Raw genomic sequence first — 22,017 nt, 5'->3', positions numbered from 1 at the left:
CCCCGCCCCCGACCTCAGTTTTCCTGTGCCCTAACTACTGAGCCTTATTGCTTTAATTCACAAATTATTAAAAAATGGTATATCCAAAAGATTTTTTTTTTTTTGTTGGCATTTTTAACAAAAATCCCATGTATGGTAGAAACTAGTCACTTCCAAAGGAATGCACCACTTGACCGGCAGAAGCGAAACAAATTTCAATCTAAATTTAGCTATGCTTCGTATACGTAGAAACTACTATTGAGAATGGTCAAAAAAATATATTTCCATTAAACTGAAGAAAGATGAAAGCAACATGTATATTACGAAAAATTTAAAATGGGTAACATGAACGCAGCATAGGGTACGTGGGCGAAACCCATAACAAAGAGATACAATCATCTATGATAATTTACTTCTTGGTTAATTTATTAAATTTTGAATAATTCGATAGCACTCCAAAATGATATGTGGTTGATCTAAACAGGTGTTTGATGGAACAGAGTCGTGTCTGGTAAAAAATCTAGACTTCACTCCGTCTACATGCCTTCGTATTATGTGTCGTCGTTATCAAGTTCTTACGTTCGTAATCAAACAAAAAAAGATTACGACTATTAATTTATTTATATGGCTTTGGATGTCTTCTCGGTAAACTCTATTTACACGAATGTGGATCACTTGTTTTAGCGATACCATTAAACTCCCAAAGTTCATCTTATACTCTTGGTTAATGTGGTATATATATTGAAAGCTCTTACTAATAAACTTTTTGAGAATGAAGAAAGTAAATAATATTTTGAAAATCGAAAATGTTAAAAGATACTTTCGTTGGGAATATATATTTTGAAAGCCTAAAAAAGACTAAAACATAAAGAATGTCACAACAAATGTTGGTCCAAGTTGGTACCGATATAGTCTACAATGTCACGGGCGGCAAATCTCTCAAGAAAGCGATCGAGGTCTTGATCCCGAGTTTTGCAATGAGGAACACTTATTACATTTTGATCTACACCGCAATTCAACTAGGCTTGTCTCAAATACCTAATACGTGATGGATGCGTTAGGGACAGGGCCGGCGATGAGCAAGTGCAACAAGTGCATTTGCACAGGAACAAAAAATTTAAGGTCCAATTTTTAGAAGTTTACATTATATAAATAATTAATTTTGATGAAATTATATACTAAAAAGCCTCAAGGTTATATTTTAAAGTTTTATTTTAAGGCCTAAAATTAATAAACATTTAAATATGCCCAAATAAAAGTAATGCAAGATGAGTTTTTTTTTCCATTTAACCCATCTTTATTTAATTTATAGTTATATTTTGAATTATTTAAATTTCTAAAAAATTATGAATTGAGACAATTTTAGTAAAATAAGATTAGACTTTCAGATGTTATAAATTTTATGGAGTTGAATTTGTAATATTTAGAAACATTATTGACAATAGATTACGAATACTATAAACAAATTGGCTTATACATATGACATAAATAAATTCAAATTTATGAATAATAATATCAATTATCAGATTTTAATAGCCTATAAACTAGAGAATTTTTAGAAATACCCTTTTTGATAGATTCCACTCAATTTGATATAGTTAATTGTGATGGATATTTTCTATTAACCAACTACTGTTTGGATTTTTCAAAGCCACATTTCATATACTTGCCAATTTGATATACTATATACTATTTGATGGAAAATTATAATAATGACAAATAGATATCATAAGCTTAAACGAATTTGATCTTAGTGCAGTGGCAGGAGGTAAGTTCATTTGTAGAAGGCACCATCACACCAGAGATCGAGTTTTGCTTCCTACGAATGTAAGAATTTGGCTAATGGGCCGGCCAGTTATGGCCCAATGGTTGACAAAAAACAAAAGCTTAAACGAATTGAGATTAGGAATTACATGAGATTTTCGCAAAGTATATATTATTTCCTTTTTTGTAATCAAATCCCTCAACAACTAATTACGCAATGTCAATAGAAAGATATGGAAATCGAAATATATCTCAATAATGAAGAGAGCGTGACAAAAAAAAGTAAATGGCTAATTACGCAAAGTCATTTAGAAATACTCTTTTCAAAAATACCTTATTTTTGGCCATTTTCATTTTTGCAATCTTTTAATTTTTAATGACCATTTTACTCTTATATAAATATTTTAATCAATAAGACAATATATAATTTTTTTCTGCCAAAAAAATTTTCGACAATTTTTTCCTTCCACCAAAATTTTTTTGAAAATATTTCCCGCCAAATAATTTTTTGTCAAAGTACAAAAAAAACTTCTTACCAAAAAAAAATTAGAAGGTTTTTATAAGGTTTTTGTAAGGTTTTAAACGATTTTAAAATATTTATAAGATATTTATAAAGTTTTATAAGTAGAAACCTTATAAAAAGCCTTATAAAAAATCTTATAAAAACCCTATAAAAACCTTATAGAAAAACTTTTATTATAAATTTTTTATAAGATTTTTAGAAGCATTTACAAGGTTTTTATAAGGTATATATTTCAAAATTTTTGGCGGAAAAATCTAATTTAGTAATTTTGGCGGGAATTGTTTTCATTTTTTTGCCGGAATTTTTTTGATTTTGGCGGTAAAAAATAACTTTTGGCGGGATATTTTTTTTCATTTTTTGGCATAATTTTTTAATTTTGGTAACTATAAATTCTTTCTCTCAATAAAAAAATGTAATTTTGTCGTTTTGTACATAAAGAAGGGTTGTTTTGAAAATGGTCAACATGGAGAGTTGTAACATCCTGTTTTTCTAATTTTAGAAATTGGCCGGTTTGATTTAAGTTCTTCCTGTTTAGAGTCTGTTTTGAGAAATCCTAAGAGAGTGTTTATAAGCTCTGGATGCCGCCTTCCTTTTTTTGTGAATTTTCGACACTTAGAAAGAAGACGAAAGAGAGCCTTGGTCGATTTGGTGTGAAGGAGAAGGAGAAAGAGATCAACAAGCTTTATCTTAGAAAGAAGGAGAAGGAGCAGAATCGTTAGGATTTGGGAGAAGGAGGGCCGACTGCTCAAATCGTTTCGAAAGGTATTGATTTTTGATAGGATAGTAGCTAAGAGATATTCGTACACTCTCCATTTTATAGAAGTGAATTTGAATTAATATTCTAGGAGATATCGACAGTCTCGTGGGGTGTTTCTTCTCAGTCGTGGATTGAGACCAGCGGGTGTTTCGGGAGGGATTTGATAGTTAACAGTTGGTTTCTGTCCAGTTTTGCTATAAAATCGTTTTTGGTTGTGTGGTTTGTTGTAGGGCGTTTCTCGGCTGTTGTAGACGTTAGGAGAGTCTCAACTGGTTGTATTTGTTGTTATAATCAGGTTGATAAGGTGAGTGCGTGACCATGAGCTTATCTGAGCGATTGAGTTGTATGACTTGTTTTGTGTGATGATGTGTAGGTGTGGTGAATATATTATCAGATCTTCTGTTTAATGGCTGGTTTGTTATGTTTTATTTGTGGTTTTACTCTTGATTTGCTTGTGTGTATAGCTCGTAGATGGGAGGATCGTCTCACTGGGTATTTTTGGTAATACTTACGCATCTCATTGTGTTTGTGGTGCAGGTAATGCATGTGAAGCGTGGAATCATGACGATGATGAGGAGTATGATCTAAGGTCTCGGTTGTTGTGATGTGTTTATGTTATTTTGTTGTTGGAACATTGTTAGAAGTATGCTAGGTTGCTGGTTTATATTGGTTATGATTGGTATTGTATTTATATTAAATTGAAGTTGGTTTGGTTTGTCTTACGTTGGGCATGTTGATTTGTTGTTGGTTTATTGTTTAGGTTGTAATAAAATATTATAGGGTATTTAATTATATTATTATATAAAAGAAAAAAATGGGTCGGGTTGTTTCAAGAGTATTTTTAAAAAGGAGCATAGAAAAAGAGATATTTTTTAGAATGCCCAGTATATCTATCTATATTAATCTTCTACTAAAAAGTTTTTATACATTAATTTTTAAGTCAGAAGAGAGAACCTAAAGGAAACCACACCTTGGTGAGTCAAACGCTGTGACACCACAGTTTCAGAGACTTGCCGAGAGGTTTAAAAGAATTGATTTGGCCACCTATGTCACCAAAGTGCAATTATCTGTTCGGTCAAGGATCCCGAGAGCACTCCACAGTTAAGCGTGCTTATGATGGAGTAGTCTCAGGATGAGTGACCTTCCAGGAAGTGACTGTCGGAACTGTGCGAGTGAGGACAAAACACAGGGAAAAATCATGTGGTAATTTGTAGGGACGGTAACAAGTCTTTAAAGCCTTCTGGACGTAGCAAACCGGCCGTCAGATATGGATGGGCTCACGGACCTAGTGAGAGGACGTGAGGCCCATTAAGGAAAGTGGGCCCATGGACTGGGATTGGACATGGGCCCACTAAGAGGTGGCGGTCGGGGCGTTTCAAGTGGTATCAGAACCAAACCCAGACGAGTGTGGAGTCGAGTGGGCTTACACCGTCGGGGGTGACGGTCTTGGTGCGCAACGCGGACATTGGGATCTATTAGTGGGGGTGAATTGTGACACCCCGGTTTCAGAGACTTGCAGAGAGGTTTAAAAGAATTGATTTGACCATCTATGTCACCAAAGTACACTTATCTTTTCGGTCAAACGTCCTGAGAGAACTCCACAGTTAAGCGTGCTTATGCTGGAGTAGTCTCAGGATGGGTGACCTTCCGCGAAGTGACTGTCGAAACTGTGCGAGTGAGGACAAAACACAAGGAAAGATCATGTGGTGATTTGTAGGGACGGTAACAAGTCTTTATAGCCTTCCGGACGTAGCAAATCGGCCGTCGGATATGGATGGGCTCACGGGCCTAGTGAGAGGACGTGAGGCCCATTAAGGAAAGTGGGCCCATGGAATGGGATTGGACATGGGGCCCACTAAGAGGTGGCATGGAGTCCTAGAACATCCTCTTCGAGCCTACTGTGTGATTCCACGGTGAGTTATGTTTAAATTGCTTGCTTAGCCTTCTGTTCATGGTAGTGTAGATGGTTAGAGAGGATGATGTTGCTGGTCATGGTCGTGGACGCGAACGTGGTCGTGGAAGCGGACATGGTCGTGGTAGGGGCAGAGCCCCAGCAGTTAGTGACACTGTGGACCAGAGTGTGACAGCTGAGGGTGTTGGCGAGTCGCAGGGCCTTCAGGAGGGATCCATGAGTGTGGCCGGTGGGGACGGTGTTGGTCCTTGAGTGGCCGGTGGTGATAGGGTTCCGGGTGTGGGAGTCCCAACGGGTGGAGTCCTTGGAGGAGTGGATCTTGCGGGCTTGTTAGCACAGTTGTTGGAGCGGTTGCCGGCAGTGGCACCGGCTCAGGCTCAGGTAGTGCTACCAGTGGTGGTGGAGGAGCGGCAGCCAGTGGCTGCAGATGTGGGAGCGCATGGTCGTTCGAGATTCGAGGACGAATCTATGTTTTTGGGGGGAGAATTGTAACATTTGCGAACCGGATTCCCGGTTTAAGGGATACATCGGTCGATGCAAGGTCGGTTTTGTGCGGACATGTTTAAGTTAAATGCTGCATTTTGGGTTAGAGAAAAACTCTTAACTCGAGTTTTTTGTCTCATTCGACGCGTTCGGCCGTTTTTGAGAGAAAAGAAAGGGAGAAAAGAGTTCTTGAGTGTTCTTGAGGTTCTTGGGAGATTGGAAGCTGTTCCTGTAGAGATCTATAGCTGGGGTCGTTGTAGGAGCTTCCTAGGAGCGTTGTTTTGCTTGTTTAAGGTTCAGAATCTTCTTTGCAAAGGTAAGTGCATGACCATGGCTTATCTAAGATGGATAATTCTATGATCTGCTTGTTTATGTGTTGTTTGGCTTGTTAGAATGTTATTTGGGACGTTAGGAAGCTTTCTTGTGGCTTGGGATCGAGTTTTGTGGTTGTAGGAACGAAGATCCGGCGAAAAGGTTTGGGAAAAACGATGCTCGACATGTGCATCGGTCGATGCAAATGCGAGGACGGCGCGTTAAACCTAGGGTTTTCGTGCTATATCGAGCATGCGTCGGTCGATGCAATGTGCGTGTCGGTCGTTGCAAATGTATCTTGCATCGGTGGATGCAAGCTTGTGTCGGTCGATGCAACCCCAGTTGGTGTCGGTCGATGTACAGTCCTGGTTTGTTATTATTGGTTGTTGATTGTTGGTTGATGGTTAGAGATGTCTCTATTGCTTGTGTGTATAGCCCAGTAGATGAGAGGATTGCCTTACTAAGTGTTTGTAAAATACTCATGCATCTCAATTTGTGTTTGTGGTGCAGGTAAAGGCAAAGTGTGATCGTGGAATCAAGGCAATGAAGAGGAGGATGTTTTAGTAACTCGATTGGTTGTTGTCTGGCATTGCTAGGTTGCTAGAGTTGAGTCATTAGAACATTTCTAGGTTGCTGGTTCTATGTTTCCTACTCTTTGGTTATTGGATATTTGTTATGTTTTACATATTGGTTATTTATTGGATATTTATTAGTTATTGTATGGTTTATTTTCCGCTGATTGGTTTGGTTGTGGTTAGGCCTAGGCAAATACCCGGATCCGAACGCGATCTGAAAATCCGATCCGAATATGTATCCGAAATTGTAAAATATCCGAACAGCTTCTAAATCTCTAAATCCGAAAACCCGAACCCGAACCCGATCCGAACCGAAATCCGAACGGGTATCCGAATATACCCACAATATTAATATATAATAGTAATATATTTGTAATATTCATAATTTAATAATATAACGGGCTGTTATTGGAGAGGTGTTTTCTAAATCTATATGAAATTGTAAATTATAAAAATCAAAATACATGGATTTGTAAATAACATGTTTTATCCTTGGATTTGAATCCTTCTATTTTACACTTTCAAATCCATTCAAATCCATTTAAAACATAATGTGGATTTTGAAATCCAAAAACAAATCATTAAATGAATAACATGGGATTTTAACAAGAATTTGTAAATCATAAAACCAATAACACATCATTTTGATAAGTATTTTAAAATCAATGATTGAGTAACACATGACTTTTGTCTGGATTTCCAAATCAGTTAAAATCATAGAACCAATAACCCCCTCTAAGTGTTCAAAATATTCAGATTTTTAGATATTTTAGATAATTTGAAGTATTTAAACTGTTTATTAGTAAATTTGGGTAAACAATACTCTAAATTTTCAGATATCTTGCATATTATTGAATAATTTAGACTAAATTAGATATTAGAATTTTGAGTTTTGTGAACTTCGGGTAATCCGAATCCGAACCCGAAATACCCGAACCGAACCCGACGCGAATCCGAAATCTAGAAATACTCGAACGGGTCTTATACCTCTAAACACGAAAACCCAAAAATCCAAAATACCCCATCCAAACCCCAACGTGTAGCCGAATGCTCATGCCTAGTTGTGGTTAGGTGGCTAGTGGGTATGAGACCACTAGTTGTAGAGTATTTATTATATATTATTATTATTATTATTATTTATTAAAAAAAACTGGTCGGATCGTTTCAAACGCGCACAAAAAAATTGTGAAAACCTGAACAATAACCTCACTAAGTGAGAAGAGCATTATCCACGATCAGCATCTGAGATCTATTATAAAAATGAATGACATTTGTGCTCTTTTTCTGATCAAGAACAAGAAAGAAAAGAAACTAGTAACCATGATAAAATACACCTTAACTTATTCCTAGTCTTCTTCAAAACCCATAAGCTAAAGTTTGTACTGGGATTTGTTGCCTTCTTGATCATCTGCCAAATGCTCTGGTGATGCTATTATAGATGTTTGAAGAAGAAACCCGAAGCTGTTGAGGATACACACGGATCTAGTTTGAGAATTTGTTAGAAATACATTTTTTTTTGAGAAATACCCTAGGATAGCACCATTTTATGTTTTTTAATATTATTTTCATAGAGTATTTATGAAGTTCCTGCAGTCTGATATTTTGAAGCATAGCTGTTATACTAGGTGTCTTCTTTGTTACTATTAAATTCAAGTGTAGGTTGTAGAAATAATTTACATGTGTGTTTTAGTTAATTCTCAAGGACAGGAAGTTCTGGGCTAGCACAATGCATTTAATAAATAGAGTGAGATAATGGAACCACTTTTGAATGAAAAGTCAGCTGACCATATGGGTCAAGTGATCTGTTGTAGGTTCCTATTAATTCAGTTATCTTCTTGATAAAATGCCTAGAGAAACCTGAATGTTATTGTTGGAATTTTCTATGCTAGTAGCAATGCATTCTCAAACAGGCGATGTTATCTTTCCATCAATGTTGATCTTCTTACTCATTGTTGATAGTTGGAATTTACATGTCCTGACTCAACATAATTCCAACATGTATGTTGCCAACGGCTATGGCATTTCTTCTTTTTTTTTTTTTATGAAAGCTATTATGAATTTTAAAGGATCCTTCCTAAACATCATTCAATTCTTCCTAAATACTTTTGTTTGCATCCAGATTGGTGTGTAACCTATATTAATGTTTATTGTTATACTTTCTGCAAATGAACAGCTTTGCTTACTGGTTACACTCTTTTATTCCTTTCGTAATGTCAAAGAGCTCACTTTTTCTATTTTGTTTATGAAAGTTGTCCTAAATTCTAAAGAATCATTCCTAAACATCACTCAATCTTTCATGAATAAATTTTCATTTATGAAATTCTAATATAACAAAGATTACTCCATCAATGAAGGGTAAAAATTTCATTTTTGTGCATATTCTGATGTCTACCAATGTCCAGATTTTTTATGAAGGTCTTCCTTAAGTTCATCATGAACTCCAAACTTTTTATGAAGCTCATCTTCAAATTCAAGGACGCTTTCTTGAATTTCATGGATTCCTTCATGAATTTTCAAAGAGTGTTAGGTGCTGGTTTTTGAAGTTGCAAGAACATGAGAAAAAAATTCTACAAGCTATCAACAAAATTTTGAATTGTGTAAAGAAGCGAATAATGATTTTATGAAAATAAATTTGAATTCATAAAACAAGAAAACATTCAATATAAAAACCCAGAATTACTACAAAAAAAATTGAATAACATACAGTGAAATATAGTATATGTGGTTGCAAGCTAAACACAAACATACAACAAAGGAAGAAAAACCTATAACGTCAAAAAATCTTTAGTGTCCTCATGAAATCCTAATTTTTTATAAAAGTCACCTTGAATTGTAAGAAAGCTTTCCTGAATTTCGCGGAATCCTTCCTTAATTTTCATAAACCTTTGGCTCTGAAAATTCCGGCAACCACTTCAACGCTACATCTTAAATCATCACATGAACAACAAAATTACCCAAACTATCAGTCACATTACTTGTATACTTAATCCCAAATCTGCCTTTCCTCGCTAAAATCTTTTTGATAATCTCCTTCGTCAAATTTCTCCTAATCTCAAGCATCTTAAATATCATCTCCCTCTCACTTTCTCCATCGTTATCACCATTATAGTGAGAAAATTACGAATCGAAGGAAGAGAGGAAGCAACATCTGCATGAGAAGCAGATTGAGCGTAGATTGAATCAGGAAACTGTGGAGTTCTTCAAGTTAAAAGAGACAGCCTGTTATGGAGATCCAATTATCCGATGAGAGAAGCTTCTCAAAATCAGATTTATCTTCCAATTCAATCACATGCGACAGCTCGAAACTGCGGATGTCAGCAGACATGAATGCTTCAATTGATCGCCGGAGATTTTGTCGAAGCTCCGATCTCATGTAAGCACTCAACAACAAGACGGCGGAGATATGTGGAGAAGAGGTACGTGATTTTCACTTGGGTTAAGAAAGCGCGTAGGAAATTGATAATGAATTAATAATTTTAGTATTTAATATCTAATTAGAGTATGTGTGCTAATTTTGGAAAATATGAGAGTGTGTACTAAGCTTGGAAAAAAAACTTAAATTGGTGCTATTTTTGAGAATCTTTTTTTTTTCTTCAACCATACATTAAATTAAAAAACAACTCCAAGGTTGGTTGCCCAAACCGAAGGGAAAGAGTTTACAAAAAAATTTCAGAAACTAAAGATTTTGAAAAACGAGCAAGACAATCTGCTCTCGCATTTGACATTCGCGGGATCTGGATAAGAGTGAAGGAAGGAAAGGATCGTCTGAGGGAGTTAAATCTTCCAACAAATTCGAGAAGGCGGGTCAATCGTCTGGAGNCTTTTTTAAAAATAACCTTTTTGATATATTTCTTTTCAAAAAGACCCTCTTTTTTGGTCAATTTCATTTTTACTCGCTTTTATTTTTTAATGACTATTTTAGCCTTACATGAAAAATATTTTAATCAATAAAATAAAAAACAAAAATTTTCCGCCAATTTTCGACATATTTTTCCCCCAAAAAATTTTCAAAAAAATTCCCGCCAAATTTTTTTTGTCAAACCTTATAAGGCTATTATATGTTTTTTATAAGGTTTAAAACGATTTAAAAATATTTATAAGACATTTATAAAAATTTTATAAGTAAAAACCTTATAAAATCCTTATAAATAACCTTATAAAAACTGTATAAAAACTTTGTAAATGCTTTATATAAACTTTATAAAACCTTATCAAAAAACCTTATAAAAACCTTGTAAACGCTTTTATAAAGTTTTTAGAAGGTTTTTATAAGACTTTTAAAAACGTTTACAAGGTTTTTATAAGGTATAAATTTCAAAAAATTTTGCGGGAAAATCCAATTTCGTAACTTGGGCAAAAATCCAATTTCTTTCCATAAGTCATATTCAATATATGATTTAATGGCATAGTGTTTCATCCAAAAAGGAAAAAAAAACTTTTAAAACAATTAAAACGATCACATATATGGTTCTTAAATAAAATTTACAAAATAAACAAAAGAAATCTCAATCGGTGCTCTAGCACAAGATCAATTATAGTTTATTAACTTATAGAGGTTTTACTTATCTCATGATTGTGTATTAAAAATATTACTCTAAACTATTTGATAGTGCTTGTGCCAAAAGACCATTTATTTATTTACCTATTTTATTATTACTTTTATTATTTATAATAAAGTGAGAATAAAATTGAGAATATAATTGTTTATTAATTTTATAATAAAGTGAGAATAAAATTGTTTATCATTTATTTATTTACCTATTTTATTATTAAATTGTTTTAATTGTTTTAAGGTTTTTATAAGATTTTTAAAAACGTTTACAAGGTTTTTATAACGTATAAATTTCAAAACATTTGGTGGAAAAATTCAATTTCATAATTTTGGCAAAAATCCAATTTCTTTCCATAATTCATATTCAACATATGATTTAATGGCATAGTGTTTCATCCAAAAAAGGAAAAAAACTTTTAAAACAATTAAAACAATCACATATATGGTTCTTTAAATAAAATTTACAAAAGAAACAAAAGAAATTTCAATCCATGCTAGAGAGCACGAGTTCAATTATAGTTTATTACTTTATAGTGTTTATTATTTTATAGAGATTTTACTGTATGTCGTGTTTGTGTATTAAAAAGATTACTCTAAACTACTCCCTCCATTTCAAAATATAAGATGTTTTAGAGAAGTTTTTTGTTTCTTAATATAAGATGTTTTTAAGTTTCTATGCAACTTTTAGATTAATTTAATATTTTATATTATGCAGTATTGTTTCTGATTAATTGAACTTGTTAAAAGTAAAAATTTATTAATCTGCGTGTTTTAGTTAAAACATCCTATATTTTGAAACAGAGAGAGTATTTTACAAAATGGTTGTGCCAAAAGACCATTTATTTATTTACCTATTTTATTATTACTTTTTTTTTTTTTGAACAAATGTTTCACCTATTGGAGTACAAAAATAAAGGCAAATGATTTTTTACTCACTAAACCGTTCAAAGTTATTAAAACCAAAAAAATTGATACATGATTAACTTTTGCCGTTGGGAAGAAATCCATCTTTGGCCATTTCAGCAAGCACATCAAGAACCACAACCATTTTCCCTTCTCTATGATTGATCTCCACAAGCACTTTGGCTTGCTCTGGTTCGCTCAGTTCACAGCTTCTTAATACATTCTCAATCACACTGTTTAGTTCATCAACCTTCCCTTCCTTGTGCAATGCCTTAACCAGAGCAATCACTGTCACAGTGTGGAGAAGAAATCCGGATTTCACCATCTCTTTGTACAGACTATATGCTTTGCGGACATCTCCACCACTGCAATGACCATGGATCATAACGTTGTATGCTGTTCCATCGGGTTTATGGTTTTTCTCAAGCATGGATTCGAAAACTCGATCAGCTTCAGCCATCATTCCTTTCATACAGAATCCTTTAATAAGAGATACTATGCTTTTGAACTCGATGTTACTGCAGTTTTCTATGAGTGTATGGTATGTAACATCACTAGGAACTGAGTCTTCGTAGAACAGCTTGAGCAAGAGTCTTTTTGCTTCTCTTGTTCGAGCTTGTTTGTTAAGCCCGTTTATAAGCACGCTGTAAGTGACGACATCGGGCAATACACCTTTCTCAACCATTTCATTGTGCAACTGGAGCGCTTTTTCCAGATCACCTTCCATACAGTAAGCATTGATCAAGGCTGTGTAAGTAAATTCATCAGGTGAAAGGCCAGCTCTCAGCATTTCCTCGTAAAGCTCACAAGCTTCCTTCGTCCTTCTCTGCTCACAAAACCCTTGGATCAATGACGAGTAGGTGATTGTATCAGGTTTGATACCCTTTTCAACCATTTCCCTCTTAAATCTAAGAGCCTCATCAACATCATAACTTCTACAAAACCCAGATAACACTGTGCTATAACTCACTACATCAGGAGTCAAACCTTTCTCCTTCATATCTTCAAGAACTGCTATCGCATCTTCCATTTTCCCAGCAACACAATGCCCGTTAACCAGAGCATTATAAGTCACAATGGAAGGAGAAAAGCCATTATCAATCATCTCTTTCAAAACCCGATAAGCTTCATTCATATACCCCTTTTGAGAAAACCCATCAACCAACGTCGTGTACGTACGCTCATTAGGAAAAAGCCCTCTAACACGCATCTGTTCAAGAAACTCAGTAGCCCTGTTCATATTCCCAGCCTTACACATACTATGTATCAGTGAAGTATAAGTGATAACGCTAGGTGACAACCCATGTCTCAGCATCTCAGCATGCATCACAAGAGCTTGATGAAAGTTACCTTCTTTACAATAACCTTTAATAAGAGTATTATAAGTGACTTCATCAAGCGAGTATCCTTTCTTATTCATCTCAGTAAGTACAAAACTTGTCTCCTTCATCCTCCCTTCTCTACATAACCCGTTAATAACAACATTGTAAGAAATCAAATTAGGCTCCAAGCCTTTCATTGCCATTGATCTCAAAAGCTCAAACCCATCATCAATCTTACGCAACTTACAATACCCATCAATCAAAGTATTGTAAGTATTGTAAGTAACAACATTTGGTAAACAACCTTTCTTCTCCATTCGTTTGAAAAACCCCAAAGCAACATCTATATTCCCAGCAAAGCAGAACCCTCTAATCAAGATATTGTAAGTAAACACATTAGGAGAAACTTGACTTTCCAACATTTCCTTGAACACATCCTCAGCAAAGCTAATGTTTCTCTTAGATCTAATCGTAGCATCTAAAACCGCATTGTAAGACAAAACCCCAGGCATAAAGCCATGAGCTTGAGCTAAACGAACAACACTCAGAGCCTTATCAATCAAACTCAAACGAGAGTAAGACTTCACTACCAAATCGAAAACAGAGGAAGTCGAATCGCACAAATCGTAAGTCTCCTTTAGCGATGTGAAGACGAGGGAAGCGTCTCCGTCGTCTATGGTTTTGGCTGCGACATCTTCCGCGAGGGTTTGAGCTGTTTTGTAGAGTTTGAATTTGGTGAGGATGTGGAGAGTGATGCATTTGCAACGGAGAGTGAAGAACTGATGTGGGTTCGCCCAATTTAGGAACTTGAGGACCAATTCTTGATCGTTCTGAGATTTGAGGAGAAGATTCGAAGCTGCCTCTGGAGTGAAAGTTGCAGAGAGGTGGTGAAGTTGGTAAGGATGACGTCTGAGAGAGGTTAAAGCTTTATCGGCAAGAAGTGAATCTGATGAAGAAGAAGCTAAGCTAGAGAGCGATCGTCGAATTAGGGGTTTTAGAGAGAAACATTTAACAAGTTTAATTTAGGGTTTTAGCCTTTTTTTAGGACGAAGGAAGGGTCGAAGAAGACGATGAAGACGATGCACAATTGATCTCTGCCGTCCATTGAGTTCTTATCAAGATGTCATCTTGGCCGTCCATTGAGTTTTAAAATCTTTTAACCGTTTTAGTTTATGACAATTTGGTTAATACAAAATTACAAATGATGACTGAATTTTGACAATAAAAATACTAAATCTAAAATAATTTTCTTTAATATGAAAAGTAAAATTATACTTTAAATGGGAATTTCTTTGTTTTATATATAGATAAAAAATCCAATTACAAATAAAACACTGTCATGAGCTAATAAATTGTATATATAAAACAATTTTACTTTAAATGGGAAGTTCTTTGTTTTTTTAATATAATTTTACAAATAGACTATATATAGATTAAAAAAAATCCAGTAACCAATAAACACTGTCAGGAGCTAATAAATTGTTTAACTGTCTTTAAAACATGACAAAATTTTATAGTAAAGTGGGATGACTGAAAATGAAATTGAAACCATATTCAGAAGAAAAACTTATTCAACAAATTTTCCTTTGTAAATCTACCAATTAAGGAATTAGTCAAAAGATGTCAAATTTATAATCACCCAAAAATTTAAATAAAAACCAAAATTGTAGTCAAAAGTATTAAAACTTTTTATCTTTCCTAAAAGTGAAAACAAAGTACTATATATAGTAGTAGTTCTTCTTCATCTATAAATTCACAGTACTGGCTGTGTTGCATTTATCTAATTAACTGAATCAAACCGAAGTTCGAGTGTCATTTCAATGGAGTCTGCTTTGTCAGACCATATGCATCAGCATACCCACATGGCGTCCCACCTAATAAAACATTTAAATTTAAATGGAAATGAAAATAATATGAGAGGAACGTATCTACACACGCGACGTTTTTTCATCAGTCCTTGAAGACACGTGGCGCGGGCTTATTGCTTCGTGGAATTAGGGTGAGGGTGAACCAAAAAAAATTGTTGGGTCGCGATATTTTTCCTCTCCATCTCTCTTTCTTTACGCTCTCTCTCTTTCGAAGGCGATTTGATTCTTCCTGGTGATTTCTCTGAAAATTGGGTGAAGCAAAGGCTAATCTGCCGTCAATCGGTTGCAATAGGAAGAGGTTTGTGTTCTTCCCTGGTTTCCTTCGTTTCCTTTGATGATTTTCTTTTTTTGATGTATTATCTTTTTCTGTTTAAGGCGATTGTTTATGTGATTCAAAAGTTTTGTTTCTGATATTTGATTCGATTGTTGTCTATCTCTATGTATATGTTCTCTTTGATTTTAATTTCGAATTAGGGTTTCTTAATATGTTTAGGTTTTGGATTTAGGGTTTCGATTTAGGGATTCGTTTTAGTTTTTAGGGGTTTTGCTTTAGGGATTCGATTTAGATTTTAGGGGTTTTGATTTAGGGATTCGATTTAGTTTTTAGGGGTTTTGATTTAGGGATTCGATTTAGTTTCTCCCTGATTTTAGTTTATGATTTAATAAATATCTTAAAATTGTTTCTAATTCTTCGAAATATATTTGGGGATGCAGATTGATTGTTTTATGTCGTATTGCGCTTATTTGTTGTGAAACTTGATTGTTTTATGTTAAACCGAGTTTAACATTGCACTTGTTTGTTTGTTATGAGTTTCCTTAGCCACACGTAAAGGAAGCCTCACATAAAGATAAATCACAGAACAAGTAGCAAACAATCTCCCTGTCAAAGGTAAATAATCGATTCTATTAGCATCAAAAATGTTGTGGTATCATTTTTTGATTTGGTTGAGTAGTTCATATGTTTTGTATCTTTAGATTCGTCAAGTGTATCTTTAGACTAGTTCATATGATTTGGTAGACTAGTTCATATGTTTTGTATCTTTAGATTGGTAGACTAGTTCATATGTTTTGTATCTTTAGATTGGTAGACTAGTTCATATGTTTTGCTACTTATATAAAGCTGCGAGTATATGTAATGTTGCATTTGCATTAATATATGTAACTAAAGCTAGTTATATAAAGCTGCGAGTATATATATTGTTGCATTTGCATTAATATATGTAACTGACAGTATAACTAAGTTTGTGTAACTAAATGTTTCAAAAATGTAGTTGGTGTACTTGATGTTTGTTGCCATAAATCGTGTATGAGTATTATTAGTTTAATGTTATAACTGTTCTTGAATAATGTTATCTGTTAATGTTATACAACTGTTCTTGAATAATGTAACTCTAATATGTCTGTTCTTGGTGCTTTCCAGGTAAAGTATCCGATGGGCCAAGACTACAGCTACTCTCAGCCTGATTCCTCAGATGAGTATGATAGATATTCGCAGGACACTGAGGAGAGGGAAGTAGAAGCTTTGATTCGGATGGATGAGGCTGAGAGTAACTTACTCAACACTCAGGCGACTCTATACCCTCCCCAACCTGAGGTTGAATTCGGATTCCCCAAGGTATGTTACTGTGGTGGTCAGCCTATTCTATCCTCAAACGAGAACAGAAGGTAAGTGGTTTAACATTGCCATATTATTAAGTGATTTCCAATGTATTAACCTGAGGTTGAATTGATTTACGATTGTATATGTTAATGCAGGTTCTTCACATGTGGGAATGTTGATGATGGCGATATGCATATCCACAAGTGGTGGGATGCAGCAGTCATGGAGGAGATAAGTGAGATGAACAGACAACGTGAACTGCTGACGGAGAAGGTAGATAGCATCACATTCGCGTGTGACTACGACTCACACATCCGTAATGAAACTGAGCAGAAAATAGCCCAGTTAGAGAAGATAGTGTTTGAGCAAGGGAAGAGCAGAAATAAGTTTAGATATTAATGTTACATAATTAATTTTCTTATATTTTTAATATTAATGTTATATGTTTTATTTGAATTAAAATTTTAATATGATTTTACTTCTTAATTTACATAATTAATTTTTAAAATAAAAAATAATATTATTTTTTTCAGGGGACCAATTGTGAGGGACATCAATGCTCATACCAAAATTAAGAAACTCTGAAAATAAGAATAAAATATTTGAGGGACAAAATTTTGTCCCAACCAATGCCCATGGTCTCAGCTTTCAAGGTACAAACAAATCATATCTTTTGGTTTAATCTAATAACTAAATATGTTGTTCAATACTTCATCATCAATTTTTGTCTTCACCATTAATCATCAATCTTAAATTGACTTTATAAACAAGTCAAAAGATTGAAACTGTTCTTAACATATGTGTGTGTCCTTAGGTTTGCATATTTATACGGTAAACAAAGCAACAACAACATTATGTATCTGTTTCTGTATATATGTAACATAGTTTTGGAGGAGACTCGTTTTAATAAGATACCCTTGTGACGTTTATAGCAGAGACCAGCTAATGGGGATGGAGCAAACAATGAATTACCATTGAGAGAGATGCGTCAAGAGAGGAAGAAGAAGACAAAGAGGCCATCTCGTGGTGAACGACTCTGGACAGAGTCACAAGATCTCAAACTCATAGAGCTCGTGGAAGCTTATGGTCTAGAGAGCTGGAATCTCATTGCAGAGAAGATGCAAACAAGATCAGGTAAAATCTAATAACAAGTTGGTTTTTTATTTTTCCGGTACTTGCCATGAAAGTTGAATCTCTTTTTCTTCTTGTTGAGTGTTTTGAAGCTCAGGGTTGCAGAATGAGATGGGTGCACGAGCTCGATCCAAAGCTTAACAAGACAGAATTCACCAAGGCGGAAGAAGAATTAATGATAACAGCTCAAAAATTATATGGCAACAAATGGTCGAAGATTGCTAAGCTCCTAAATAGAAGAACAGACTATGCTGTGAGGATGCATTTCAACAGAAACGTATGGAGGCAAACAGAACCTAACATAACATTTTCCCCTGCCCCCCTGAATCCATATGCCTACACTGTTCCTGGTTTGTGTCTTCTTAAAACTAAACAATCTCATAGATTCCGTTTCAAATCTCCAATAGAGTTTTTTTTTTTTTTGTTTTTATTATTGTGTGGTTTACAGGTAATGGAAGTTATGAAGGTATCGGGATCAAGAACTACAGCTGTAATACGCCAAATGAGGAAGCTACTAACCTCTATGCTCGCATGCCAGTGCAACTCTCAGGTCATCAACATCACTTCCCTACCTTCCCTGCAGGCTCCTCCTCGGCACTATTCACACCGCATGTCTCCATCTCCCAACCATCATCATCACCAGAAGCGGAGGATACAATGATGAGAAAACCCCCGAAATTTATTGATTTTCTCGGGGTAGGAGATTCTTGAAGAAACAACTTTTGTATATTGTAACCTTTAATCCCTATGTTCATGTGAAACATCAACATAACAAGGTTGCATTTCCGGTTTGGGAAGTTTAATAATAAAGTCTGAGAGTGACTAAATAAAGTGTTTGTGTTTCTATTTTCTGAGTTCCTATATGTAAAAACTAAAAATCCTAAATACAAAGCTGAAGAATCTAAGAGTTTAAAATTCTGGCAATCTAACATATTCCACAATCGGTAAAAAAACTTAAACAGCTAGAGGAGCAATACTCTTAAATCTGACTAGTGTTTGCCAATGATTCTAAATGCTCTCCAGGGGAATCATCGATCTCATCCAAGCTCAGTTCCTTTAACAAAAACTATTTTCCCACTGCATTTATGATTTTCTCTATAAACACCAATCTTTCAATATATTCCTTCATTCTACATACGTACACCAACCGGTACTGAGGCACTCTTGACGGCAGCTTAAGGTAAGCCATGTTATTCGCATTATAGTCCCATAGAAACGATGTATGGTGAATCCATATCTGTTCCTCGTTATCGACTGAGCATTTCCACCAAATTTAAGATCACCAAAAACATAATCTGAAACCCGAAAACAAACAAAAAAACGTAAACTTTTAAAACCCAACGGAAGAAAAACACACACATCAAACCTAAAGAAGATTTTTTTTTTTTTTTGATCAAAGCAAACCTAAAGAAGATTATCACCAGTTTTCAACAAAACAAACCATTGTCACGCAGCTGAAACCCGCTGATCCCGTTAAACACATCGCTATACAAAGAACCACTCCAAGCCATAACAGAGCGTGGATAAGGCTGAACATTTGGAACATCATCTCTATTGCAAATCAAACTCATCAACAACCACAGTTCCTCCACCAGTAAATCTCTTGATAACCGTAATCTCCCATCTTTCTCAACAAGTTCACAAGGCTTCCTTATGTAAACCAAACAACACGTTCTCAAATAAAGATCAGATTTTTATAAACCCCCCAAAAAATTAAAGAGATTCTTTTACCCTGACAGTCCCGTGACAATGGTAGGAGCCCTATATCTATTCACTATCATCTTTACCCTAAAGGTATCGACTTTATCCACCAAACCGTTGAGAAAACAAATCCAATTTGCTCAGAAAGTTTTGGATTTGTAGAAAAGGAAACACCAAAATCAGAGAATCTTTGATGACTCGATTCAGACAAATGCGTTAAGAAGAAGATCTTATGCAAGATCGAAAAGGTAAACAAAATATTGAAATAACCAAAGAGTTTACAAAATAGTAGAGAAAGCAAAATATGCAAATGTATCTTAACCGGAATAAGATGTTCAACCGAAACCATACCAATTTCTTTTTGGATATATATATTTTTTTCAACCATTAACCCACAACATACCATTAGCCGCAATCCTACATTCATAGAGACTAGAATTCGATCTCTTGTGTAATGCTGTTTTCTACAATTAGACTTACCATTGGTCACCGTACTAAAATCACTTCACATGTATCCAATACTCCCTCCGTTTCAAAATATAAGATGTTTTAGAGAAGTTTTTTGTTTCATAATATAGGATGTTTTCAAGTTTCTATGCAATTTTTAGATTAGTTTAGTATTTTATATTATGCAGTATTGTTTCTGATTGGTTGAACTTGTTAAAAGTAAAGACTTCTTAATCTGCGTGCTTTACCTAAAACATCCTATATTTTGAAACGGAGGAAGTATTTTTTTTTAACTTCTGTTTCAATTCAAATGGAATAAAACAAAGTTTAATACAATATGACAAAAGTGTATAACTTCATCTTTTCCCTTTTTCAATTTTCTTCCTAGTGTTTGGAGAATTAATAGGACCTTAATTTATAGATTGATAGAAATCTATTGTTCATAAGAATCCAACGCCGGTAAAGTGACTTTCATGCAATGGCAGAAAGTAAGTCCATTTGTAGAAGGCATCATTACACCAGGGATCGAGTCCCGCCGTTTCATACGAATGTACGAATTTGGCTAATGGACCGGCCAATTGTGGCCCAATGGTTGACAAAAAAAAAAGAATCCAACGCCGCTGACCTCTCACCAAACGGAAGTCGGAGTTGATCCATTTGCTTTGTAAATTCTTTGATATGTTTTATCTCAAATATATTTCACCGGCGTTGATAAAAACAATTCACCATGTTTCAGCTTTGATCGTGAATATAGATTCAATTTCCCTTGGAATCGTTTGTGATTTGGTGCTTCACCGCCCTCGTCTCCAATATCTTTTGGAACTGTTCTCGAACTCTCTATCTTTTATATCGCTTTTTAGTTATGGTTGTAACCTTCTTATATTATGCCTTGTGTTGGCTAAAACTCTAAGCTTTGTAAGCTCCTATCAGTTTGAATGAATGAATGAGTGATACCTTTGCACAAAACAAAAAAAAAAAAAACTCAAATAAGCCAATTGGAGAAATATTGTTTACATAAGTGACATAATGCGGTTTGGTATTTTAAATGTTATATATTTATAATTAGAAACTAATTTTTTTTGAACAAAAAATTCAATGTAATTAAGATGAATTAAAATTTGGATACTCATCTTCAACTTCTAAAATTTATCTTAAATAGATTTAATTAAGTTGGTCCAAATCTAATTGTGCTTAACCAACCAATTTTTTTAATTCCATTTTATGCTTTTTTAATTTTATTTTTACAAATATTTAAATTTACACGCTTATGATGAGGAACTTCAATTATGTAAAACTTTACAAAATCTAATACATTATGAAATGCATTTTTTTTATCTTTGCCCAAAAGTGAAATTATACGTCTCTTTTTGAGAGGGATCGGGTTCGAACCTGATTTGGTGAAAATAAAAATATATGTGAATACCAGTGACACACTTGCTCCTCCTCAATTGTGAAATGCATTCAATTATTTAAAATTTAAAAGATAAAATACATTATTAACTATTAAGTATTAACCAATCGTTTAAAGTCACAGACCGAATCATATACTTATGTATTATTTTTACGAGTTTAAACTAAAGCTATGAAAAACTTAGTAATTACTTTTTTGTCAATGGGTAAAACAAATTTTGTTTCTGATGGGTCAAAATTAGTAGACTAGGCAATGTATAGACTATAGAATATTGTTTTACATATTTGTTCCACGATGATATTTTTTCTACATATGCGACTTCAAGAAAGTATTAAAAACTCTGTATGTGGAAATAAATCATATGTTGACTGATTTAGATATAAAATACAAAGGATATATTACCAAATATATATATAATTTTATGATTTTATCTATAATTTCTTAATAAAATATTTGGTCACAATACAAAGGATATATTACCAAATATATATAAATTTATGATTTTATCTATAATTTCTTAATAAAAATTTTGGTCTAAAAGTAGACTTTTATCTATAAAACAAAAAGAAAATAAAATATTTAAATATAACATAATAATTCAATTGATACACAACCAAATAAAAGGCAAAATTAGTCAACAATTTAAAGATATGTATGTATTATTTTAAAATATAATATTCAAATTTTCTCCTTCATCTTTTAATTAAAAAATATTAAATAGACAAACCAAATAAAATATAAATTATTTAATTTAAGAAATATTAGTTATATGTATTA

The 22,017-nt window shown here is 34.0% G+C and overlaps 3 protein-coding genes and 1 pseudogene across 3 annotated transcripts; 2 read left to right on the top strand and 2 right to left on the bottom strand.

Moving 5' to 3' along the window:
* Positions 11,769-14,104, bottom strand: LOC104728371 (pentatricopeptide repeat-containing protein At5g39710-like; the record flags this gene model as incomplete). The annotated part of the gene is made up of 1 exon (XM_010447358.1): positions 11,769-14,104. A coding segment is annotated over one exon (2,268 nt), but the record flags the coding sequence as incomplete, so codon positions are not given.
* Positions 14,926-16,949, top strand: LOC104728370. The gene is made up of 4 exons (XM_019231962.1): positions 14,926-15,081; positions 15,165-15,839; positions 16,371-16,615; positions 16,706-16,949. The coding sequence occupies exons 3-4, from the start codon at positions 16,383-16,385 to the stop codon at positions 16,947-16,949; spliced, it is 477 nt and encodes a 158-aa protein (XP_019087507.1). The 5' UTR covers positions 14,926-15,081; positions 15,165-15,839; positions 16,371-16,382.
* Positions 17,534-18,392, top strand: LOC104728369 (transcriptional activator Myb-like). Its single transcript, XM_010447355.1, has 3 exons — positions 17,534-17,684; positions 17,774-18,031; positions 18,130-18,392. Exons 1-3 carry the CDS (start codon positions 17,534-17,536, stop codon positions 18,390-18,392), a joined length of 672 nt encoding a protein of 223 aa, XP_010445657.1.
* LOC104728368 lies at positions 18,661-19,462 on the bottom strand (annotated as a pseudogene).

This window comes from Camelina sativa, chromosome 11, assembly GCF_000633955.1.
Source record: "Camelina sativa cultivar DH55 chromosome 11, Cs, whole genome shotgun sequence".
Classification (NCBI taxonomy): domain Eukaryota; kingdom Viridiplantae; phylum Streptophyta; class Magnoliopsida; order Brassicales; family Brassicaceae; genus Camelina; species Camelina sativa.
The sequence above is the reverse complement of the archived record's forward strand: the minus strand, read 5'-3'. Positions and strand labels throughout refer to the sequence as shown.

Excerpts from the sequence above, each read along its gene's own strand:
- LOC104728370 (XM_019231962.1), top strand. The coding sequence starts at position 16,383 with ATGGGCCAAGACTACAGCTACTCTCAGCCTGATTCCTCAGATGAGTAT. Across the intron at positions 16,616-16,705 it reads TCCTCAAACGAGAACAGAAG|GTTCTTCACATGTGGGAATG; the intron begins GTAAGTGGTTTA and ends ATGTTAATGCAG.
- LOC104728369 (XM_010447355.1), top strand. The coding sequence starts at position 17,534 with ATGCGTCAAGAGAGGAAGAAGAAGACAAAGAGGCCATCTCGTGGTGAA. Across the intron at positions 17,685-17,773 it reads GAAGATGCAAACAAGATCAG|CTCAGGGTTGCAGAATGAGA; the intron begins GTAAAATCTAAT and ends AGTGTTTTGAAG. Across the intron at positions 18,032-18,129 it reads ATATGCCTACACTGTTCCTG|GTAATGGAAGTTATGAAGGT; the intron begins GTTTGTGTCTTC and ends TGTGGTTTACAG.